Source organism: Perognathus longimembris, chromosome 9 (assembly GCF_023159225.1).
Source record: "Perognathus longimembris pacificus isolate PPM17 chromosome 9, ASM2315922v1, whole genome shotgun sequence".
NCBI classification, from domain to species: Eukaryota; Metazoa; Chordata; class Mammalia; order Rodentia; family Heteromyidae; genus Perognathus; species Perognathus longimembris.
The window spans coordinates 57,626,702-57,652,038 of record NC_063169.1 but is presented as its reverse complement, the minus strand read 5'-3'; the positions used below and the strand labels follow the sequence as shown (position 1 = coordinate 57,652,038).

Here is a 25,337-nt window from a genome sequence, read left to right as displayed (position 1 = left end):
AGAAGAACTCTGGTTTCCACATTACCAAATTACACATCACACCTTTGGTGACTCAGGTAACCTGTCTAGAGTTCATGAATCTTTGCTGCAAAATAGGAGGGCCGGGCCTCAACTTTTCAGAACTCTTCTTGCTCACATATTCCCAGATTCCAACTAAGCATCTGCACATGTTCGACTTCAGTTCTCTGATATCCTTGAAAATGGAATGTTCTGACAGTGGAAGGTCAAACTTCAACCATCTCCACCTACATATTTAAGCCCAATTAGCCCCAGGCCCCTTTACCTGAGTTGTCTGCTAACCGGAATCTGCCACAGCACAGGTGTCGCCTCCACTGTTTCTGAACATTCTCCTTCATGGCACAGTGGAAGATAAATATAAATAAGCCTGTGGAAACCAGAAACAAACTTGTAAACAAAACAGCACATTTGAAGTGATAGAGCTTATCAAACATGTCGGTTCATTTTTAATATTTTTGCCAAGTCACTGGTCCTGGGGCTTGAACTCAGGGCCTGGGCATTAGGCCTGAGCCTCTTTGTGTGCAAGGCTAGCAGTCTATTACTTGACCTACAAGGCCACATCCAGGTTTTTCTGAGTAGTTCATTGGAGATAAGAGTCTCACAGACACAGACTTCCCTGCCTGAGCTGGCTTCAAATCACAATCCTCACATCTAACCCTCCTTATCAGTTAGGATTATAGCCATGAGCCACAGGCACCCAGCTATGAGAATTATTTTAGGAATTGTGGGGCACTGGCTTGCAGCTTTAAGAGGGAGTCCTAATAGGCCCGCCTCTTCTCCAGCCCTGGGGCCACGTGGCTGCTAGTCTGGAAACGGAAAGGCAGCTCTAACCAGCCCCACCTCCCGCCTCAGACCGCGTGTGCGCCAAGATGGCAGTGGGTGATGAACCCAGAGGCGGTCCTGGGGGCCATGATCTCCACCCTTAGGGGAAGTCCCATGATGTCACCTGTGAAGGACAGCCTGATCAGCCTATCGCCATGGCTAGCTAGCTAGGCACTCCAAATCCCTCCCCTTTCTGCTGGTCATCACTGCTATATAAACCCCACCCCGGAATTAAAGCGTTGGATGTTTGCGTGAGGACTCCCTGAATTGCCTGTGTCCTGAGTCCTGCTTTGAACATAAGGGGGCTGGGGTTGGCGTTTTTGCGGCTTACACATTTTCTTGGTTCCTACCACACTGCGGGGCACGCTCCCGCGCCCCTCCCGCGGGTCAGGAGAAGCACTAGGGCCTAGAGCCCCGACAAGCAATCAGCTGCTGACCATCATCAGGGAGGATAAGGTTAAAAATAACTTGAGTTCGCAAAACATTTTGTTAGATTGTATAATTCTAAGTCATAATTAGATCATGAGAGAACATTGAATATTTTTAACCAATCATAATTACTGAAACATATGAACAGCAGATAGGTTTGAGAAAAAGAGCACTTAAATCAGATTTAAAAATCTGATACATCTCATAAAATTATGAGCTAGAGGGAAGAGATGTAAAAGCTCTGTCTTCTACTATGAATCAGCTATCATGAGTAATTAGAATTCTTAGGAATGGGTATGTTTAAATTCCAGGACATTGTATTTGTTACACACATAGAGCAAATTTGTTAACATGGACATATATCTTTATGTTAAGTCAGAATAATATTCTCCTATAACATTACTCTACTATTTGTACTGACTTATTTCACATGAAGTTAGTCTGGCCATAAATATTATACCAAATTAATTTTTTTTTCAGAACAGAATATTCCCTTTAGAGATCACCTTTGGGAAATGTGGTAGAATCCACATCTGCATGGTAAACACTTTAGGAAGGAATGGGAGAAAATGAAGTAAGAGAGCCAAGGACACTTGGAATCTACTGTGAGAAGACAGAGGGAGATGCTTTTAAATTCAGAGGCCATCTACTTATAGACCTTGGTGCCAGAAACAGAACTAAAACCACAGATCTTGAAACAGAGCCCTAGGCTGATAAAGGAACTAGATTGATTTTTCCACTTTACTCTGCTCGCTTTTTATCACTTTTTTCCGTTTTAAGAATATTTGTATTACCTAGGAAAACATAAAGCCTTCTAGCTGTCTGGAAAGATTTTTATGATAAGAGTGTGGACCATGATAATGAGGCTTTATTTCTCATGGTACCTCGAGCTTAGCTAAGAGGCATTGCCCATAAAAGAAGGAAGTGAAAATGGTCCAAAGATTAAATGCAGATTTAAAGCCTTTACTTCTTCTTGACAGGATAGTGCCAGCTTTATGAAATTTCTCTCTCTCTCTCCCATGCACAGGAGTGTGTGCCCGTGTGTGTGTGTGTGTGTGTTTGTGTGTGTGACACACATGCACGCACACACATATCCCATTTGTGGTGAATTTTAGCCTGAAAGATGATTTGCTGTTATGTACCCAAGACAGAGTTCTCTGTCAAGTTTCTTCCATTTAATAGCCTTGATTCTTTATTTCACTTTTATGAAAGAAACATTTCATGTTAAAACAAGAAAAACAAACATTGAACCAACTTTAAATGAACAGATTTCCACTTAGCCCCCTCCCTTCTCTCCTTAGCCTAGTCCTCCCTCCTCTAAGTTCCAGTTTTCAGTAGCTAGGGACAAACATTCACTTGAGTATAGCACAATGAGCCCCATCAGATGCTGTTTAAAAGTGGTCAAAGAAGGAGGGAGGAGCAGGACAATGCTGGAGGGAATGAATTTGTTCAACTGCTAATGTGTGCATACAAGGGAACATCCCAACGGAATCCTCTCATATTACAGATGTTAATTCATAAAACACACACTCAGAGCAAACCTTGAGAAATGCCCAGCACAGCTGGCTTAAACCTGTAATTCTAGCGACTCAGGAGGCTGAAATCTGAGGATTCCAGTTAAAAGTTAACCAGGAAGGCAGATCCACAAAACTCTGATCTCCAATTAACCAGGGAAAGCCTTGAGCAGAAAAGCCAAGACCAAGAGTTAATAGGTGCTAAGTGTAATTCTCAGTACTGGCACACATGCACACACACATACAAATGATTAACATGAGAATTTTAAATATCTAAATTTCTAGTCAAATCATGGGTGTTGCCCAAAAAGTACATTGCAAGTAATCATGAAATATGTAAACATACTCAGTTTTAATGCTAGCAAGTAATTAATGGCGGACACTATCTCTAAGCAAACTGGCATCATCTACTTGTGTTCTCCACAGCAGCTTTTGTGTGTGGTACCCGTGAAGCATTTTATTATGCTCCCATAATCTACACCGGAGATTGTTGCTTTGTGCTGGAGCTAGTAATCAGTACAATTTCCCATTCATGGGAAGAAAAAAAAAACCCGAGCTCTCATCATAGAGATAGATTTCACACGCTGATGAATATGTCTATATGCTGAACAGGCCTAATGCAACTCATTGTGTTATGTGCTCACATGCAACTATTGCATAAAATATAGTGTCAGATACAGTTCATCAATGGTATAAGAAGTCGTAATTGCTTTGCTAAAGCTCAGCGTAACAATTCAGTCCTGTGAGTGCAAGAAGACCTCACTAAGGGATAGACTCCAGCAAGACACTGGCCAACATCTTAACAACCAAGAGACTGACTTAATTTCTTTAGGATGAATTATTAAAGTATATAATCAAATGTTCTCAAGCGCACACATTATGATGTCATGTTCTATCTGCATGATGATTTATAGACAATTTTCAGAAGCATTCTATAGGAAAAAACAAGAATTTTCATATAGTGATAGTTTTGTCCCAGGAAAGGACAGCAAAAGCAAATAGACATAATTTCCATTAAGTTCACAGGAAGCTTAGAAGCTCCAATCTTGGGAAGAAATATCAATGAAATGATTATTCTATCTTAAGTGAAGTAGGTAAAATAAAATATATACTATGAAAAATTAGAAAATAATAAGCTTGGTTTCTGTTGTGATTGTTTGGGGCAGGGGGGTAAGTACTAGGGATTGAACTTGGGGCCTTACAATTTCTGGGCAGGCACTCTACCATTTGAGCCACAACCTAAGCATTGGTCCAAATTTAATTCAATTAATGGGTTTGTGTGATTTTTCAAGTAGGAAAACATTTAGTTATAGTCAGATAGATTATAATAAATTCCTGATATTTAAAATGAATTTTGTAATTACATTGGTATAAATATATATTAATGTGTAAAAATATATAACTCAAAATAAGACTTAAAGCTGGGTGCCGGTGGCTTATGCTTGTAATTCTAGCTACTCAGGACGCTTAAATCTCAGGATCTTGGTTCAAAGCCAGCTTGGGCAGAAAAGCCCTCATGAAATTCTTATCTCTAATTCACCATTCAAAAACCAGAAGTGATGCTGTGGCTCAAAGTGGTTGAGCACCAGCCATGAGCAAAAGAACCCAAGAAAGCACACTCTTCTGTGCCATGTGTCCTGGTGTCATCCCTGGATCCTTTCTCAGAACACACTTAGCACCTGGTGCTCTATATCAGAGTCCTAGCTGAGCTTAGTAATATGCTCAACTTCCTCCAATCGAATGAGAACTTGTCATTACCACTGTAGGGGTCAGAACTCAATGTTACATTCTGGCTCTTGAGCCACTGGCTGAGTCTTGTATAGGCATCCATCAGCTAGAACACTATACCAACAAGACGGTTTCTTATCTTAGTCATTCTAACAAAGTAAGTTTGCCTTCATGGCCAAGCCAATGTGTTCTGTGGCGGTATCCTTCCTAAAAGTCTCTCTACTGTTTCATATCACTTGATCCCGATCCTACCACAGTCGACATTACTCCACCATCTTCTCCCCACCATGGTAAGAACCCCTGTTGCTGTCCATTATACACTCCATGAGGCCATGAATTCATCTCATCCAGCCTCCATATGCTCTTGGTCTTCATCGGTACACAATGTACATCTCATGGTGACAACTTACATGCTTAACATCTTTCCAAGGCTTCCCATTGATCTCGTAGCATGCCCTCCATTTTCAGTGTTCTTTCTCCCCTCTCCCACTCCACCTTCCCCTACCTTAATCCCTACAAATGCTCTAGATTTCATTTTAGACATCATGACTCTGTTGAATGTTCCTACGATTATGAGGTACTTTTATACAGCAATGAATTTGATTAAACATCAGTCTCTTTCATTGAGTAAAATATAAGCACTGTCAAGAAAAGGGACTGAATGATGTCTTTGCTGAAATGAAGAAATATATAGTGTGCTTTGCCCAAGTGCTTTCAGAATTAATCTTGCAGTTATCTAGTTCTTTCTATAAAGTGTCTTAATCCTATATGCTCCTTTTAAATAAGGCACACATTTCTACCAACAAAGCCTCCTGCGAAAGGTTTTAACAAACAAACTCACCAATAAAAACCATTAAGTAACTTTCCATAGTGTCGCAAGGATTTTAGTACAGGCTGGTTAAGTAATTGCTGATAGGCTCACATGCACTGTATCACTGCCTTTTAATTTAAATTTCCCTTTCAGGAGTTTTTCTTTAAATTACTGGATATGCAGAAATCTGTTCTGAATTTATATAATTTAGAATAGCTCTTAAACATTAGTGATTTATGAAAAACACCGACTTGATGACGGTTTACAACATTTTTCCCTCCTGACAGGAGACCCATGCTGGGAAAAAATAAAGCATCCCAATTCTCATTAATGGAAACAGCTGCACAGACAACTGTAGCTGAAGGTTATGGATGCTGCCAGGAAATTCTAACAGCAAAACCAAGGTTGGGCTGGCAGAATCACTCTGCCTTTCAAGTGCAATTCTGAAATATAAAACCATGGAATTTCTAATGCTCACAGACACTCTTGCCAATATTTATTTAGGCACTTTAATGTAGTGTATTATAGAACAGATGCAATATAGGAATACTCCTTTTGCAGAGCTAATGTAGATGTATTCATAGGCTACAAAGTTAGTTTCTAACTTTGGGATGTACTTACAGATGGCCCTAGATCGGCATATTTTGTCTGTTATGGGCAAAAGGACTGGAATAAAATTTGCTGAAGCAATTATTTATATTAGAGGTGTGTCAGATTGGATTTGAGCCATACCTAAGGCCTCTCCCTTCCTTCATCCAGTAAGTCATTCACTTAACAAACAATAGTAGAGCATCTTCTTTCTGACTTCCCCTCCACCCCCATCAGTTCACAAAAGAACTATTAAGATGCAGTTTTAGGGAGCCGGCATCTACATACCTCCTATATGAATAACACAAACCTCCTTTCCTCCCTTGATGGGTTTTAGGTCTAATCAACATCCCACAGCCTTAGTTTGGTCTTCCTTTTCTATGCACTCACAAGTACACGTTCAGTAGCTTTAGAAAAGCAGCACTTGTTCTGCTCTGCTTGAAAATTTGTTATTTGATGTCTTTTGAGGTGGAGACATGGTGTTTCTGAATTTTAGGGAATTTTGACTTCATGATAGAGCTCTGCCCAACATGTTCAAGATATAGGGTATTAACTCCAGAAAAACACACACACACACACACACACACACACACACACACACACGAGAGAGAGAGAGAGAGAGAGAGAGAGAGAGAATGCCATTTAACTTTCCAAAAATGATTCATATTTCCTTATAGAAAACAGAAAACATAAAGTGTGTGTTATGGAACTGGAAGTGTGAGGATCATGTCCTTGAGGGACACTTTGGGTTTGTGCAAAATAGGCTATGGATACGTACTAAATTGAATTAATTTCCCTAACTCATAAAAAGAACTAAGCTTCTAAATTAGAGTTGGTACTCATTTTTAAACCAAGGAGCCAAAGGATCCAGATGAACTCCTTCTTTCATGTCTAGAATCTAAATAATCTCCTACTCATGCATGGTAAACCTACCAAGGACAAGACTCCATGAGGAACAGAAGGCCCTGCTGAACTTTAAAGAAGTTCTCTGGATCTCTTTACCAACTTCCCATGGACTCTAGGCTGGAAATTTCCCCTTGCTCCATATTCATTCATGTAGTAACAGCTATTTACAAAATACCTCCTAGCTGCTTGGAATGCACTGCTGAAAAAAATGAACATGCTACCTCTTTTATCCATTCAAGACCATTGTTATTTTTGTACGTGTGTGCCAGTACTGAGATCCGAACTCAAGAGTCTTGTGCTCACTAGTCAGGCACATATCCAGCCCTGATTTTTGCTCTTTGTGTTTTGCTGTTTTATTTTTTATATTTATTTATATATTTATTTATTTATTTATTTATTTATTTATTTATTTATTTATTTATTTATTTTTGGCCAGTCCTGGGCCTTGGACTCAGGGCCTGAGCACTGTCCCTGGCTTCTTCCTGCTCAAGGCTAGCACTCTGCCACTTGAGCCACAGCGCCGCTTCTGGCCGTTTTCTGCATATGTGGTACTGGGGAATCGAACCTAGGGCCTCGTGTATCCGAGGCAGGCACTCTTGCCACTAGGCTATATCACCAGCCCTGCTGTTTTATTTTTACTGATTATTTTAGAGATATGGTCTTGCTTCCTATTTGGGCATAAGCTGAGTGACAGGCAGTGATCCACTGTCTCCAGCTTCCTTTCATTAAAAGAGAATCTTGAAGACTATTCTGCCTGGGCTGGCTTCAAACCATGATCTTCCTAATATCAGCTTCCCACATAGCTTAGGATAACAAGCCACCACATCCTGGATGGCAAGAAGGGATTTGCATGAACCGTTCTGCCTAGATTGGCCCTGAACCACTATACTCCCATTCTCAGCCTCCCAAGTAGCTAGAATTACAGGCTACATGAAACTTTTTAAATGAACACCCACCTTGTGCATGGAAGTAAATACTTTGAATGAGAGATACAGAAATTTAGTCTTTGTCCAAAAGCAACCTAGATCAATAGATAAAATAAAAAAGCAGGAATTGTTCAGGTATCATTTGTCTTACCTTGTAATGAATTGAAGATGGAGAAGAGGTACATGAAGGGGATATTTAAGGGTCCCCAGGCAAAGAAAGCAAAACCCCATGTCATGCCGAGCAGGAAGGTCAAGCTAACTACACTGCGCAGGTTCCGTAACACCTCTTCCTTCAGGGTCCTGTTGCTTCTCTTGCCGTTCCTCCCACAGATCTGCACCATTACCACAATAAACATGGCAACGTTCAGAAAAAACATGACTCCAAAATAGCCAGCACAGGTCACATAGAATATCACTGCATCCTGAATCCAACAGCTGAAAAAAATAAGAAAAAACAAGGAAGGGAAGACAGATTGATTGCTATTCTTTGATTGTTTATTGCAGATTTAACTCTTAAACACCTTTAGAAAGTCATTTACTTCCCTGGCCCTCAGTTTTTCCTTTGATCTTCTAATAGATGGTTTTGCTTGTTTGGTTTAGGACAGCTACTGTTTTTAATATCTAGTTATTTAGGTCAACATTAAAAAGAAATCAAGATGACTTTTGTTGACTTCTGCCTTGGTATGAAAACACTCTTGATTGTTTTACCTCACACCATGTCAAAACTTTCTTTCCCTTGTATACTTGTATTGTGAGAGCAGGAAAGTTAATTACTCTTTTCTTTCCTCCTTCCCTTCCTTCCCTCCCTTCTTCTGTCCTTCCCTCCCCACTCCCTCCCTCCCTCTCACCTTCTTTCCCTCCCTCCCTCTCTCTCCTTTCTCCTCCTTCCTTCCTTCCTTCCTTCCTTCCTTCCTTCCTTCCTTCCTTCCTTCCTTCCTTCCTTCCTTCCTTCCTCCCTCCCTCCCTCCTTCCCTCCCTCCCTCCCTTCCTTCCTTCCTTCTTTCCTTCCTTGCTTCCTTTCTTCTTTCCTTTTTTCCTTCCCTCCCTGCTTCCTTCCTTCATTTTATTCTTTCCTCCTTCCTTCCTTTTCTTTCTTTTTGTTCTTTCTTTCTTGACCTGGGGCTTGAATTCAGGGCCTGAGCGTCCCTGGGCTTCTTTTGCTCAAGGTGAGCATTCTACCACCTGAGTCACAGCTTGATTTTTTTTTTTTTGGTTTTTTTTTTTGTGTGTGTGTGTATGTGGTTAATTGCACATAAGACTCTTATGAACTTTCCTGCCCAGGCTAGCTTTGAACCTCTATCTTCAGTTCTCCGTCATCCGAATAGCTGGAATTACAGGCATAAGCCACCAGCATCCAGCTAAGCACTCATTTTTGTTCTCTTGCGAGTTAAACGGTGGCCAGGAGACACAGTTCTCCAAGGAAGCATCGAAGCAGAAGTCTGTTAGGGGGACTTTCCGAAGAATATTCTTGACAGACTCAACTGGCCACTTGCTATTTCTTCCTGTTTCAAACATGAAATGAACTATGGAATTATAACAGTTGTCTTCTACCCATGAGAGAGGCCTGACATACAGTCACAAAGTCAATATTAGCGGAACTATATCCATTTTTTTTGTTGTATGTAGGAGTTAATTTCTACTGAACTGTTAGCTCATGACAATAGCTATAATAATTACTACCAATGTAATTGGTTTAACTGATGCAGGGCTTTATTATACAATCATAAGATTTATGTATGGATCCTTCTTGTGTATGATTATACAGCTGACCTTAATGCTAATGCATATTTAATGAGATAAAAATGATGTACTTGATTCTTAGAATGGCAGATCAAAAATAGATTCAAGAAATTGAAAGCTACAATATTTACAAGATATATTATGAGTAAAATTGACAGGCGTAATTGGCAAATGTTCCAGTACCTAATCTAAGCTATGGAAATTTTTGGGCATCATCTCAAAAATTGGATAATTGAAGGCAATCAAATTCATCCTAACATTTTAATATAAATGGTCATTATCCTGGAGTATTCCACAGTGAAACAAGGTGTTCACAGAGGCAAATCTTGAACATTTTTGGATTCTGGAACCTCACTGGACTCCTAGAATGCAGTTAATACTCAATAAATGGCATAACAATGTACCAAGTGGAACTTTTATGTTTTATGAGAGTTGGTTAACATAATTTCATGTGCCTTCTTTCCTATACTTATTCATTGGGTTTTGCTTTTAGTATATATAAATGCTTGTCCCTGGAGCTAAGGTTTCTCCACACATGTATGTTATTCAAAGATCCTGAAATTCCTGACTTAGGTCCAACATATTGCCCTAGTCCTTGTTGAATGTTTGGAATGGTATTTTAGGAATATGAAAGGAAAAGTTGTCCTTTTCATGATGGAAAAAGACACATGTTAGACAACTGGCTGGATACAGAAGAGCTGATCATCCATGAAATGCACACTGACATGTGGCCTCTCAAGACTCATATTTCAGCAAGAAGTGCTTTCTTTCTTCAATCATTTTTTCCAGTCAGCAAATACTGAATATCCTCAATATGAATGACAAAATAAGATACAACTAATATCAAAACCTTAATCTCTTTTTTTTTTTTGGCCAGTCCTGGGCCTTGGACTCAGGGCCTGAGCACTGTCCCTGGCTTCTTCCCGCTCAAGGCTAGCACTCCGCCACTTGAGCCACAGCACCGCTTCTGGCCGTTTTCTGTATATGTGGTGCTGGGGAATCGAACCTAGGGCCTCGTGTATCCGAGGCAGGCACTCTTGCCACTAGGCTATATCCCCAGCCCCCAAAACCTTAATCTCAATGACCTCATAGTATGAAGAGAAGTTTCCAAAATATTTGAGAACTCAGTTTTCTTTCTACTCTCTACATTTCTATCTACCATTCATATTGGCAGTGATGTTACTGTTGGACACTTTTGAAGATGCCTGTCATCTTGAGGAAATCAGGGTGCTATGGAATGGGAAAGGTAATATTTTAGGCTTCTCTTGAATGTTTCAAGATGATAAAATCTATTGCTAATATAGAAATGCAGCTCAAACTTTCCAGAACATTCAAATCATCATCTTTGTCCTAGCAGAGGCTTAGACAAATCTGTGCAAATGAATGAAAGTCATTTTAAATAAAAGCCTTACTACTGGCATAGAAATTGACATTCAATTTCAGAAAGCACGGGATTTTTGTTCATCATGAATAATCCCCCAAATTTGCATTACTTACAATTCATCACCTTGTTCTTTCCCATAGCTTTTTTTCCCATAAACTTCGTTCTGTTTTCTGCTTGCGAGAATAATTGACACCACCAAGGCAGGCAAACCTGTTACACAGACCACGGTCAGTCAGCTCTCCTGAAGCAACTAAAATTGCTTATAGGACTAAGAATGGCAAGAAAAGAGAAAAGAAAGAAAACTTTCCAGATCCCAGACACAAACATCTTAGAACTGGGAACTCAGTTAGTCAACAAAAACAGCTTCTCCTTGGTGTAAGACATCCAACAGTAGAAACTTAGCCTTCAAAGGGCAGATACTTCAATATTCTGTTTGCTTGGAAATACTAAAGAGCCCCAACCTGAATTGTAATGAATCCAGCATCAGCCGATGTGGTTTTATTAATGATATCTTGTTAGACTGCCAAAGTCTAAGCAGATAAGGAGATTGCTGTATATTTCGCCCCTTGTTTTTGGGTGTATAAGTAAGGCCTTCAAAAAACTATGTGGGGAGAGCAACAGGTGTATTAAGTCTTATGGTCTCCAAATAATCAATGAAGTGTTTATTCCCTTGTGTATATTTATTGGGGGAAAATGTATGTGCAACTCCATTCCCAAAAAGATGGTTTTGCTGCCTCCTAAAGGGGGCCATGGAACACCCTGGGAATGTCTTAGGCTTTTATCTTGCTATCTGAAAAAGTTTTGTGAGGGAGTTCTAAAATGCCTGGCCTGTCTTGAAACCAAGACCGATGAAGGAGCTCCATGGGAAGATTACAAACAGGTCAATAAGATCTGCCCATGCCTGACTGGAGATTCATGGGGAAAAGCTCAAGGCAAGCATCCTCTAAGTGTGTTCACTGGACACAAGTGAATAAAATGCTTCTTTTTATTTCTACAACATGTGTATGCGTGTAGGAATGAGCACAACTAGGAGTCTCAGCAGGACTTTGTATTTGGAAGTCTGAGGATCTGCCAGCTGCTTCTTTGGACTTGGGTGGGCTGGCTCTGAGGTCAGGAAATGAGTTTTTGGTGACTCAGGAGCTAAGGTGTTTCCTTTATTCTTGAATTTACTGAGTACGGGTGGAGAGTTTAAAAAAAATATATAGTGCCAAGGATGTCCCTTGCCTAGGATATGACTCTCATCCACATCCTTCACTTGCTTTAGAAATAATAATTTTTTCCTCTGAAAATTGAGCAAGGTTCATGACCGGCCCAAACCAAAGACATCTGTGGAGGCTTACCCCAGCCAATGATGCAGAATTTGAGGATATAGCGGCGGATGTAAGTGTTGAATACTTTCACTAGAGCAATGTACATGTGGATTGCTTCCAGCCCCATCCAGGTGAAGGTGGCCAGAAGAAAGAAGTGGAGTAGGGCAGCCACAGCTGTGCACAGCCCATCCACACCAAAGGACGTAATCCAGCCATCCAGGAGGAAGATGAGATTCAGAAAGAGCAGGGCTGAGCTCAGGTTCATCAAAATTTTGGAGGGATAATCCCGTCTCAATTTCCTAAAAGGTAAAAAATGTATATGACAGTTAATACGAAGTAATTTTTAAGCATGGGAGTAAAAATGCTCTTTTCCTAGCTCTGATTTAGCTTTGCTAGCCCTATCTTTATGACTTGTTTCCACCAAGGGAAGACTAAAGATACATACAAGTAGGTAGCAGGTTACAAAGGCTTCTTAGACATTAATTTTATCCTAGTGATTTATAAAATTCCTAACTACTTTCCAGACATTTTCATTAATCCAGGAACAATTCTAGAGTTACAAGAATAATTTTTTGAATTAAAAAGGAAATTTCCGCGAATAGTTTTAGAGTTTCAGTTGTCCCTTTTCAAAGATTTTTTTTTTGTTTCTTCTTGGAATGGATTTTATAGGATGTGTGAAGCTAATATTTTCATGTTTTACAGCATGGGATTTTACTGAAGTTTTATTTTTCATCTAAACAAATCTAACAGAGTTGAATGAATTTTAGAGGCAGAAATGATAGTTATGAAATTCCCAAACTGAAAATTCACATGAGAATGATGTATTTTAGAAGAAATCTAAACACTACCACTTAGCCATCCAACATGATACACAGAACATCTCATTGTCTTTAAAAGTTGAAACAATTTTCTAAGTCCAGTGTGTTCCAACAATTTTCACACTTAGCACTACACTGAGCAGACCGGAAAATACTTACTCAAAAGCAATGTATGTCAGGAGAGTGGCTGCTGAAAAGATGGCCGATACTCCACAGCCCATGTAGGTGATGAAAGTAAGCACTTTAGTGTTTCTTGAATCCATCTGTGAAGCACTTCTTGGAAGGTCCTAACAAAATGTGGGAAGCAGTGGTAAGAATTCCTCTTCCATAACAATGGTACTTTGTGTCATTAAAAATTCCCCTGATCACACTGGGCAGCTCACTGTCAAGGGCTAATTATGTATGTCAACGTTGAAGTGACCAGTGATTGCATTCTGTGGTTTGATCCATGGAAGAAAAATGCTGCATTATTAGTGGATGAGATGTATATCTTTTCTTTATGACCTTCTTATCCAAAGTCTTACATTCCAGAATAGAATGCAGAGCAAAACCAGTGGGTATCCCTCCCACTGTATAGATATGGGGTACCCACAGCACACAGGGGTGGGGTGTGACCTAGTGCCAACCGACTTCTAATAGGCTACCCATTCAGTTCAGTTATTCTGGAATCCCCTGAACCCCAGAAATAAACCATAGTCTTGAAGAATCTCCAACTAACATGTCCTCTCTTCTTGACAAAAGATCAGAGAACTGTTTCTGCTGAAGAAAGGCTTAACACCATAATGAAGTCCAGAATTAAGTCAAATAAGGCTGCTCACAGATACCCAAGTCACACATAATTCTCATATTGTCTTGTACTTTTAGAGAATGAAAATATGAAAACATTATCCCCTAGAACTGCTCAACTTGAAAGGTGCACTGTTAAAAACATGAAAGTCAATTTTGTTACTGAGAAATGCAGGGCAAGACAGTAAATTCTTCACCATTTATAGATGAGAAGATATAATTGCGGGTAAATGTATTATGGGAAAATTAAGACTTGGAATAACTTTTACAAGTGAACAGAGTCTGTAAATCAAGAAAACAAAGCCTTGGTGGTCTGGAAAAGCTGAAGGGAAATGGACACATTGCCAGAAAGGATGAAGTTTTGGAAAGACTTGATTTCAGCAGTTTATAATCTTACAAAATCAGCCAAGAGAGAAAATGGAATTATAGCACTAAAATGTACAGCTTTGTATGTACACATATGTCTATAGACACATATACATATATACATGCACACATATACATACATATATGCTTAACTAATCACTTGTATGTCCATAATAAAAATTAAGTAAGATATAAAGAAACTGGATATTTCCAGATAATGGGTAGTTAAAAATCTTGTTGCATATGAAACATCTCTGTGTAGTCAATTTTGACACTATTATCTATTATCTATTACCTAACCTAAGTTATCACACAGTCATATCCAAACACACACACATACATGCTCACAGTAGAAATATTTAATTAAATTAAGCAGAAGCTTATGTATCCAAGAGACTGTAAAAAAACGAAGTATTTTCTGAAGAAATATCAGCTGTCATTTTTAAAGAAAAGATTAAAAACACACATAAATTTCTAAAATTCATTGAGGAAACACAATATAGTTTATTTACTCATTTTCATGCTCTGATGTTAAGAAAAACGATCCATATTTTGAGTTTTGAAAACATTAAAAAGGTTACTTTCTGTGATTCATCACCTCTTAGACTGACTCCCCCCCCCCGCCCCCCATTCTCAGAGCATTCATGTCCCGGGTTGTCAGGAAAGTTACAACTTGCAGAGTTGCCATATGACAATGGCCATTTACATAGGCCAAGTGGTTCAGGAGCCAAATACCACATCTAACACTTCAGAACCGCTTCCTCCAAGTCCCCACAGGAAGAAGGGTGTGAGATTTAGGGAAGGGATAAACACAACCTCATGTCTTGGATTTCAAATGGAAAAGCTTCATTGCCTCCACTCATATAACTGTCTTCTATTTAAAAAACAACAAATAGGGTCAGTCCTAAATGAAAATTCTACCCAAATGATGGCTATGTTACATTCTAGAGGCTCAGTATATCAGAAAGGTATTTATAAAAACACCAGTATACTGAATTAAATATAAAGTTGTTGGTCTAGGGATGAATTCAAACATCCCATGACCTTGGACATGGGTTTTGAGCATTTGGTGGGATGAAAAAAACACACTAGTGTGACCTAAGTTTTGATTGGGATTCTTGAGCATACTGGCCAGTGAGATTAAAAAACAGAGCCATAGGAAAGGAGGAAGGAAAGAATGATATGAAGTCCTGAGAGTGGGAGAGTTCTCATGCTTATCTCTCTTGCAGGACAGAAGTTGCTAACCTGAGCCACCAATGGTCCTAAAAGGCTGCCATATTTAGGAGAGCAATGATCTGGCATAGAATGTGATAGTAAGTGATTGTCATGACACATACTGAGTCATAATAGAAGACAGGAAGTTTTGATCAAACTATTCACAGTTCTCTTCCATAGAAGTAGATGCTAGAGCCATTTTGTTTTGAAAAGTGGAGACAATTTTGAAAGTCATGTTGGGTGAGTTCTTAGAGATCAACGAGTCAGTGGTTCCAAACTACTACTGTTTGAACGACCAGTACATTATTGCTGTACTTAATTGTGCTTCATGATATAACTACCCAATATTTTCTCCTTTTAATTCCCCTACCTTCTTCCTTCTCTGTCTTCCTGTTTCATTGACTTTTAATTCTCTTTTCACTGAAGAGTTTCATGAGTATTCTTGTGTTTGTGGAACTATTTACCATCATGATAAATGCATCAAGAAAAGATATGAATGCTTTTCTTTGATTACTTTCACATATTTTAAACAGATGATAGCAAATAATTTACTTAGATGTCTCTTGAAGAACCAAGATTCTGGACCTACGTGGAAATTATCCAGGAATAATTTCCCCAACAGATCATTTAAAAAAAGATAGAACACACACACACACACACACACACACACACACACACACACACACACACACAGAATGTCTTTCAAAATAATTTCATGTCCAAATAAGCTTACCATTAAGACTCCAAAATGTGTGAAGTGGTTACAGAGGCAAATTGTCTCACTTGCATCCGAGTCTGTGTGGGCAACACATCCTGATGTGTTCCATCCCCCAAAACTTTCTGTAGATGAAATAAGGATGAGTGAGAGAACAAGAACAGGTCAGAGTCTTCTCTGTAAGGGATGAGTTCTGTAGAAGGATTTGGCTTTTGTTTCTTCTGTCTTCCAGAGTATATATGTAAAATAGGGAAGTTTTCTTAAAGCTACCTATATCTAAATTAGTTACTAGCATCACAGAGCATCAGTGTTGGGTGAAGAGTTAGAGATGAGCCACTGTGTGGTTTCAAACTAACCTTGTTTAAACTCCCACTACAGTAGTGTTCTACTGAGCTACTGGAAGGGTTCTGCAACTGTCCAAGTGTAATTTTTTTTAACAAATTCTAAAATGAACTTCTATACCAAGACTATTCCTTCTCAAATACATTACATACAAATGAACTTTCTGGGGAACAACACACTTTTGTCCCCAGGGATCAGTCTACATTTTTGTGAAGCTGTAAGAACAAAGCAGGTCTGCTCTCTTAGCGTATGCTAGTGTATACCACATAGTTCATGCATGGTGATGAACCCTTACAAATGGTTTGATTGCATCTGATCTGAAAGTTTTGGTGCTATACACACCTACTAATCTGAATAACATGTAAAGATACAAGGTAATATTTAATATTATATATGAGTCCTACTCTAAACTGAAAAAAATAACAACAGAAATCTTGTTCAGCTGTAGTAAGGATTAACATGAAAAAAGAGGGTTTGGCCACCTCTTTTGGTTCTTTTTGAAAATTATTATTAACTAGAGCAGTAGCCAACATGGAACCAGAATAAACTTGGCCAGAATAATTGCAATGAGGGAGCCTGTGGCAGGTGATGCTCAGCAAAAAGACACATGGAGTTTCATCACATGTGCGTCACCTCAGACATTTCTCCATCTGTGCCTAATGACCTATTCATTCCTCCATTGTGCCCTTCTGTTTTTATTATTCAATGACAATTTGGAGCTGTGCAACTTATTTCCCCAAGCAATCTATATCCCTTCCAACCATTCTTGGGTTTACCTTTCATCAGTATCTTCTCCACCTACTTCATAATCTGAGGTCTGGAAGTTGGATTTCAAACTCTGACTTACACATTTCAATAATCGCTTCAAATGTATGCTAGGAGAATGAGACCACACATATATGCATATTCAGCTAACAGTGGCAATGGAATACATATTGCATTTCAGTAACTGAATTGGAGAGGTCTCTGAAACTGGAAAGGTTGTCTCATTTTAAAAATGAATCAAGCATGCTTATTTCTTCTTGAAGTCACCAAAAAGTTACAGAAATCAGAACTGTTTCCCCAAGGTAATTAAACTAAAATTTTTAGCTTTCTTGCCCTCACATTTAATCTTGTTATTTACTCTGGCTTGAGGTGAAATCAAAGGAAGAGTGAATGTCTGACAGTACTTAAAATTCAGTTTTGATCCACATTAAGACAATCTGTATTTCAAAACTTACTGTTTTTGTTCAGATCCCAGAAGGCACAGATAGGATGGTGCACTTCCTATATTAACACAAAAATGAACATGTGAATGGAATTGGAAATAATTTCAAGAATATATGACTGTAATGTGACATGAACAAAAAAATGAAGGGCTTCACAAAAATGAAACAAAACAAAACCAATGACAACACATCAGCATTAGACACCATCATCGCCTAAATACCTCAGGAAATCTTGGTGAAATCTCTCTTACAGATATTTCAAGTGAAAATCAATTAAAGTAGACTCTTGGATTTATAGCTGTATGGTTTCAAGGAGACCACCACTGAGAAATGCCCATAAATACTCAGGATGATAAATAATGCTGCAATGAACATGGTTGTGCTGGTAACTTTAGTGTGGTCTTGTTTGTGCTTTATTGGATAAATGCCCAGGAGTGGAATTTTTGGGTCGTAGGGAAGCTCTATGTTTAGTTTTCTGAGGAACCTCCATACTGCTAAAGTGGTTGAACAAACCTACATTCCCATAATATGGATTCAGCCCAGATGTTCCTCAGCAGATGAATGAGTCTAGAAAATGTGGTTTACATACACAATGGAATTCTACACTTCCATCAGAAAGAATGATACTGTACCATTTGTAAGGAAATGGAAATACCCCAGTATTATATTAAGTGAAATAAGCCAGACCCAGAGAAACAGATTGCATAGTTTCTTTCATTTGTGGTAGCAAGAATGTACCTATAAATGTATCTATGTGTAAACACACTGGGTGGTAAGCAAGGGTTACAAATGAATTAACTGAAGTTCAATAGGCTCTATGGAGAATGCATATAGTATAATTCTCTTAAAAAGACTAAGTCAAAGACCAAAAAATAAGTACCAGGACATGGGTACTTGCAAGATGGGGAGGGGAGGGCAAAGATGAGAGGGATAAAGAATGAAGCAGAGAACAGGGGAGGATGCAAGTAGAAATTTATTGTGTGTACTACAGGATTGAGAAGGAGTGGGTCAAAGAGGGGTGAAGATGTTGAAGTGAGACACAGAGCAACATGGATTGTACACATAAACTGCTTTGTTAAATGGTAAAAAAAAAAACCCCAAAAAACAATACACAACCTAAAATTAAGGTAAGTGAGGAAAGGTGTGGTCTAGGAGGAGTGGGTAAGAATATTGATAGGGGTAACGTTGATCAAGATGCACTATAATCATGAACTGCTTTGGTGAATGGAAACTCCTTTGTATAACTATTTTAAGATAATAAAATATTGAAAAAGAAAAAAGTAAAACAATACTCAGGATATATAGAGTGTAATACTCCATAATTACTCAAATTTAGCTAATGCTATACATATAGCATGTCTGGGCATTTATAACCTGAATGGGAGTAGGCTACATTACCGTCACAAAAATTATTACACATTGATATTGCCCATCAAAAACTAGATTTGCTTTTACTTTTTCAGTTTATTTACACTAAATTTGTCTGGATGACACTTTTAAAGCTTTTAAAAATTTCAATAAGCAAGTTTGTTTCAATTACAATAATTCATAATTTTTTAAGTTTTTCAAACTATATCTGAAATATATAAAGTTTTCACACAAAATTTTGAGAACAACTTGTGTCTCAATTCATGTTCTTTATATCAAATACTGTAGCTGCTGGATTCATTTTTCTCATGATGCCATCCAATGACTTCCAATGAAGACCTGCTGCTGTTCAAAAAAAATTTTTTTGTACAATTTTCACTGCATCACTTAAACAAAGCATATGTGCTTTTCCCTTGCAGGCTTTCTGAACATCATTTGTCTTTTTGGAAGACATATTTTTATGAAACAATGGGAAAATATTCCACAAATCACAGAATGATTGATAAACTGAACAGACAATAACATGGGACTGGCGGACAGCCTTTCACATTAGCTGAGTAATGCACACACAGGAATTCAAGATTTTTGATTCTGAAATTTCTTTTGGTTAACATTTTTTCTGCCAGGGCTTGGTCAACTATTTTAAATCTGGGCTTATTGTGTGACCTCAAATCTACAATCTCATTATCTACTTTTCTGTAGGATATGATATATGTGTAATCATTTAGTTTTGAGTCCATTATTATACTTCGTGCTCAGCAAAGCTCTTTATTATGCTGGTCATCACGTAGTGCCTTTGAATTATTTCCAGGTTTATACATTAACAAGTTGTTGTCCTTATAAAAGTTGTTCTTATAGTAACACTATTCCCAAAACATAATTAAAAAGTAGAAGCAACCCAAGTATGCATCAGTGGATAAACAAATAAATGAATCCTAGTATACATGTACAATGGAATATTATCTAGTTTTGATAAAGGGAGGAAATTCTGACTTTTGTGGTTGAAGCCATTCTGCTCACAAAGCAAAGGATAAATAGTATGTGGTTCCATTCCTTTGGGCCACTGAGAGTAATCATATCAATAGTGATGGAAAACTGAAATATAGATGCTGAAACTTAGTCAGCTTTTCACAGACATGGAGTCTCAGTTGGATAAGATGGAAAATATTTGGAGGAAAGCAACACAGCCAAGTTTTTAGCAACTACTTGCCTTTAAAAGAATAAGTCTATTCTCCTTTGCTCCCTTCTTTGGGCTTTCCTAGATTCCATTAACCTCAACATTAAAAATGCAAAGAAAAAGAAGCCAGGCATTGGTAACCCATGCCTGTAATCCTGTCTACTTCAGAGATAGTGGTGCACAAGATCAGAGCTGAAGACCAGCCAGGGCAAAATGTTCCGGAAACCCTAATCTCAACCAAGAGATGGGCACCTGTGGTTTGTGCCTCTCTTAGTAGCTATAGAGGCTGGGGTTAGGAGTATCACAGTCTCAGGGTAGCCAGGATAGAAAATAAAATAAAAATAAATAGTAAAGTATTTTTAAAAAATGTTTGCAAGATATCATCTCAATGGAAAAAGCTGAATGCAGTGGTGCATGCCTGACTCTCAGTGATAGCAGAGAGCCTAAAATATGAGGATCATGGTCCAGGCATGGACTTAGCAAAAAGTGAGATGTTATCTTAAAATAACTAGGGCAGAAAGGGCATGGTTTATTGGTAGAGTGCAAGCATAGGTCTCTGAGTTCAAACCATGGGTATAACTGTGTCCGTATTTAATGCATTCAAAGCACTATTATGTCTTTTCTTAAGAATCATAGTCTGTTCTTGACTCCAGTTCTCTTCCTGATTGCCAAGTCGCCCCAGCTGCTGCCATTGATCCTGACTGTGCTGCTGTCTGACTCTTCTAGAAGACTTGTTTCTTCCCTCATCAAAAATGCCAGTCACTTCTTACCACATAGGAAGAAAGGGTCTTGCAATTCTCTGGAGCAATTTGCACCGTGTGAAATTGCTGTCCGTAGTGTCTTCTTACCTGGGTTCTTGTGTGTTTGATTCTAATCTGAACAGGATCCTTCAGATTCTGGATAGTAATGTTCCCAATACTGCATGCCATCACAAAACTCACTAAGGTCTTACTTTGAGGCTCTACATCCTTTTAAGGAAAAAACAAAAAACAAATAGCGTGCCTTAGTCAAGAGTACACGCTTCTACTTCGCCTTGGTGCTCCAAAATAAGCAAAGTGGTCAGCAACTTTTACACTTAAGATCTTCAATTCTCCAACATCCTGTTTATAACACCCAACTGCTGACTTTCCTGCAGAAGCAGTGCTATTTCCCTTATTATAATAAATATATTGAAGGAACATGGGGAGCCTATCTCCTAAGGCACTGTTCATAAAACTCCATTCTTGATTGTAGTGGCCCAAGTCAGCTAAATAACAACTGAGACAATGCAACCTCATAAATAATATAAACTTATAAAAAGCAGTGAAACAATTAGATCATTTCCCAACTCTAGAAAACAGATGGAGTTGTTTTCCCTTAAAGGAATATGAAGGAAATATGGTATTTAAAAAAGTCAAAAGCAATTCATCTTTCCCATTCAGGTTAACAGCCTGACATGTTAACTGAAGGTTAACTCTACTGACTCAGGAGACACACAGAACTACTTCAGCTGAAGGCAAGCTTGCCAGTACGACCTACATACTGCTTATAGAGAGTAAGTGGTCAGGAAATCAAATCCATGGACCTGTGCTACAAAATGATTTGGACCAACAGGCTTTCTCTCCAATAATGTCTGTTGAGTTTTTGTTGTTTTAGTTTTGATTTTCTTTCCCATGTGCTTCCCGTCAAACCTCCAAAATGTCTCTGCATTCACCAGCTCATAAATCAGTTGTCCTGGAGTAATCATAAAAGTTCTTCAGTTCCAAATAAAAAAGCACTGCAGATGTAACATTTTATTAATTTTGTACAGTGATTTACTTTTGGAAAGGTTATGTATCAGTTGGTCACACCAGCCTTTTATTTAAATTACTTGTATTGTGAGCTGTGATTGTCTATCCAGCTCAAAGCCTTGAGCTCAATGGTGCCAAAACCAAACCAAAACAAACTCCTCAGATCTTGGCTTCTATCATAACAGACTACCACAAAACCTTTATTATTATTATTTATCAGTTTTTATTATAATGCACTTAAAAAAACTCCAAACATGTTTTGGAGTTTGATAGGGAGATGAGAACAGAAAAAAAATGATGGGAAAAAGAATCAGAATAAAACAGTGACCCATCCACAGGACTCTTAAGAACCAACTGTCAACCTTCAGAGGAGGCAAAAGCATCCCCTCTGAACCAGACCACGCCCCTCGGGTCATGCACATTTTCTGACTCTTATTGTACATTGTATTATTGTGTTTAAAGATGGGGTTCCTATAAGCCTTGAACTGTAACAGCTTAACAAAATGCAGTTGTATGGGTGTTCCTAGCAAGAAATCCTTCATATTAAATCACCTGTTTTTATAGAAAGACATAAATTATATTTATATAAACTCCATGAGGGACAAGGTAACAAACAGTACAAGAAATGTATCCAATGCCCAACGTATGAAACTGTAACCTCTCTGTACATCAGTTTGATAATAAAAATTTGAGAAAAAAAAATAAACTCCAAAATTTTTATACAACCTATTCTTAAAACATTTTGCAGATAACCATTTTAAATTGTTGATTTAGTTACTAGCTATGATGCTATGTAATTTATTTCTTTTTCTGTTTTGAGATAGGGTCCTTTGATACCATCTCAAACTTAAAATCCAGCTACCTCAGCCTCCCAAGTGCTGTGACTGAAGAAGTGCAGCATCACACCTGCACGCTGTATATGGCGGAGATGCTAGAAAGAATTCCACTACCCTTGATATTTGCAATTCTCTCTCATATAGGCCACATGGTTTGATACATACATGAGTATCTTGGGTTTAATAGATAAGTTTTATTTTTAATAAAGAGTTCAGCAAAACTGTTCTAGATGGATGGTTGTACTCATAAAGGCAACCGGAGGTCACCAGTGTTTGCTGGCAGTGGACCGTCTAGTATCTAGAACTGATGCCAATAAAAATGATAATATGTGCTCAGCACAATGCCACCCTACTCTGCGGATGTGGGAAGGCCAAAGGTCATTTGAAGTACTAATGGGAAAACTGATTAAAGCCAAGAATGTTGCTCATTATGTAAACCCTGCTTCCTGCTGAATTAAGAAAAAGAAAAGCCTTTCCTTTTGCTACACAAATACTTAACTCTACAGAGCTACAGAGCTGGAGACATAAAATGTTATTAACAAAGAAATAATGAATAGTAACTTATTACCAATTAAGTTCCTAATTGTATATTACTGGTCTTAGTCTGGTATTTGATTTTCAAAATCCAAATAAGTATATCCTTTCAATAAGCATATTAGGTGAAATTGAAACAATTCTATAAAACCTTATTTTTAAAAATAGAAGGAATTCTATTACAATTCTACCTTGTTTTTAAATTTTTGATTCATTCTATTAAGCCTTATTTTTAAAAAATGTAATTATTCTATGCCTCCTGATGTATTTCAAAGGAATATGAACTTTTACTTTTACCAGTGAACAAAAGAAACTTAATTTAAAATGGAAAACAAAGTAATTAAATGAATGCCTTACCTGGAAAAGTCCAGTTTTGTTGAAGAAAGTAAACTGTGCTCTTGTAACTAACATTAAATCTTCTTGACTTAAATTCTCAAGCAAATTTGGAGGCAAAACCACAGAAGCCAATGGATCCATTTGTCCATTCTCAAAATCCATCTGCCACACACAAAAATATGAGTGAAGCAATCACAATGCCACTGTCATGATAACACAACATACCCCACATGCCAAGCAAGGAGAACAAGTATCTATTGAGCTGGGACCAGCACTGCAACAGGCCCAGCCACCCTGGATAACCCCTCTGTGGGCAGAGTCCAGCACTCCTTTGCTCATCCAGCAAAGGAGAAAATGCATTGATTCTAGGTCGGCAAACTAAGAAATCTATAGATTTGTCAGCATGTTCAACTATGTCATTAGGTTTAGTGGTGTCATATTGTGAAATTTTCCTCAAAATATATGGTGAATATTTAAAGAGAGAGAGAGAGAGAAATTGAGGTTTAAGGAATTCATTTGATTTGGAGACAGTTATCTATGCAAAAAAGCGACAGTGAAAGTGTTATGAACACTGGAATACCATTTTTCCTGAAACTACGTTGAGCCATAGAGCTTTCTTATATTCTTGGAAGGAGTCTAAGGCCCACTGAGTTTTCAATCTTAAAATATGGAAATAAAGCCAAAGAGCACATCTGCATATAAATTCTTTTCTGAAACCTAGTTGTAAACATTCTGGGTTCAGTGTGGTCGATCTCCATACTTGGGAACTATTACACTCCAAATAGTCTCAAGGATCAGATTGGGTGTTTTTACCATTTTGATGCCCTGATGAATGGCATTGTCTGGCACATGGTAGACATTTGGGAATTGTTTTCTGGCTTGTAGTTTTAATGTGTAGAATGAGCTCTCCATTAATCTGGCCTCAGCTGACTTGTCCAGCCTGACTGTGGCCTACCGTTCCCATATCTCATCATTGGTTCTCAAAACGTGCTCCTCAGGCGAGCAGCCCCACTATTATTTGGAAACTTGTTAACTGTGCAAATTCCAAGGCCTGATTCAGAGCCTATTAAATGAGAAACTCTGGGAAGAAGGCCCAGCAATCAGTCTTAACAAAACCTTCAGGAACTCCTAGTGAGAGAGCCTTTGGAAAGCAAAGGCCTGTGTTTCTTCTTACCTTTGGTCCTTTAATAAAGCTCTTTCTTCAGATTGAATTGCTGTTCACCCCACTCCCAATATGACAGCTCTGGTCCATGCTTTAATATTTAGCTGCATATCATCTCTTACAAAAGGCAGTTGCTCATCTTCCCGGGTATGAATTAGACCTCGCCTGCACTTCCACATTACCTATGGCCCAAGTTCATTAAACTGGGCCAGGGTTCAGACCTCTTGCTACCTTTTGGGCCAAGATTTCTTTGAAAGAGTAACTGTTAGGTGATTATCAAGTCTGTTTCTGTCTAATTAGTTCATAAAAATAGAAGCACTGACTCATTACCTGGAAATATGATTCATTATTGCTTGGGAGACCGATGCTAAAATTTGAAATCCCACTTGTCCCTGGGGTCAAGGCTGATACTCCAAGAGCCAAATTTTTTGTGGCAATATTCACACGCGGTGTGCTATTTAAGTCTATCTTCAATGCCAACTCATCAATTGTTTTTAGAGCTCTAAAGAAATGACAATTGTATAATGGT

The 25,337-nt window shown here is 38.4% G+C and overlaps 1 protein-coding gene across 5 annotated transcripts in view; it reads right to left on the bottom strand.

The window, feature by feature from the left end:
• Nucleotides 1-25,337, bottom strand: part of Adgrg6 (adhesion G protein-coupled receptor G6) — a 122,128-nt gene that overhangs the window by 5,520 nt on the left and 91,271 nt on the right. For all 5 annotated transcript variants that reach the window (XM_048354198.1, XM_048354200.1, XM_048354201.1 and 2 more), the window contains 10 exons: nucleotides 25,139-25,310; nucleotides 23,668-23,808; nucleotides 21,020-21,139; nucleotides 17,639-17,684; nucleotides 16,095-16,201; nucleotides 13,154-13,281; nucleotides 12,207-12,475; nucleotides 10,980-11,076; nucleotides 7,894-8,177; nucleotides 284-385 (listed from right to left, as the gene is read on the bottom strand). In XM_048354198.1, the coding sequence (XP_048210155.1) occupies nucleotides 284-385; nucleotides 7,894-8,177; nucleotides 10,980-11,076; nucleotides 12,207-12,475; nucleotides 13,154-13,281; nucleotides 16,095-16,201; nucleotides 17,639-17,684; nucleotides 21,020-21,139; nucleotides 23,668-23,808; nucleotides 25,139-25,310 (1,466 nt within the window). The remainder of the gene's footprint in view (nucleotides 1-283; nucleotides 386-7,893; nucleotides 8,178-10,979; nucleotides 11,077-12,206; nucleotides 12,476-13,153; nucleotides 13,282-16,094; nucleotides 16,202-17,638; nucleotides 17,685-21,019; nucleotides 21,140-23,667; nucleotides 23,809-25,138; nucleotides 25,311-25,337) is intronic.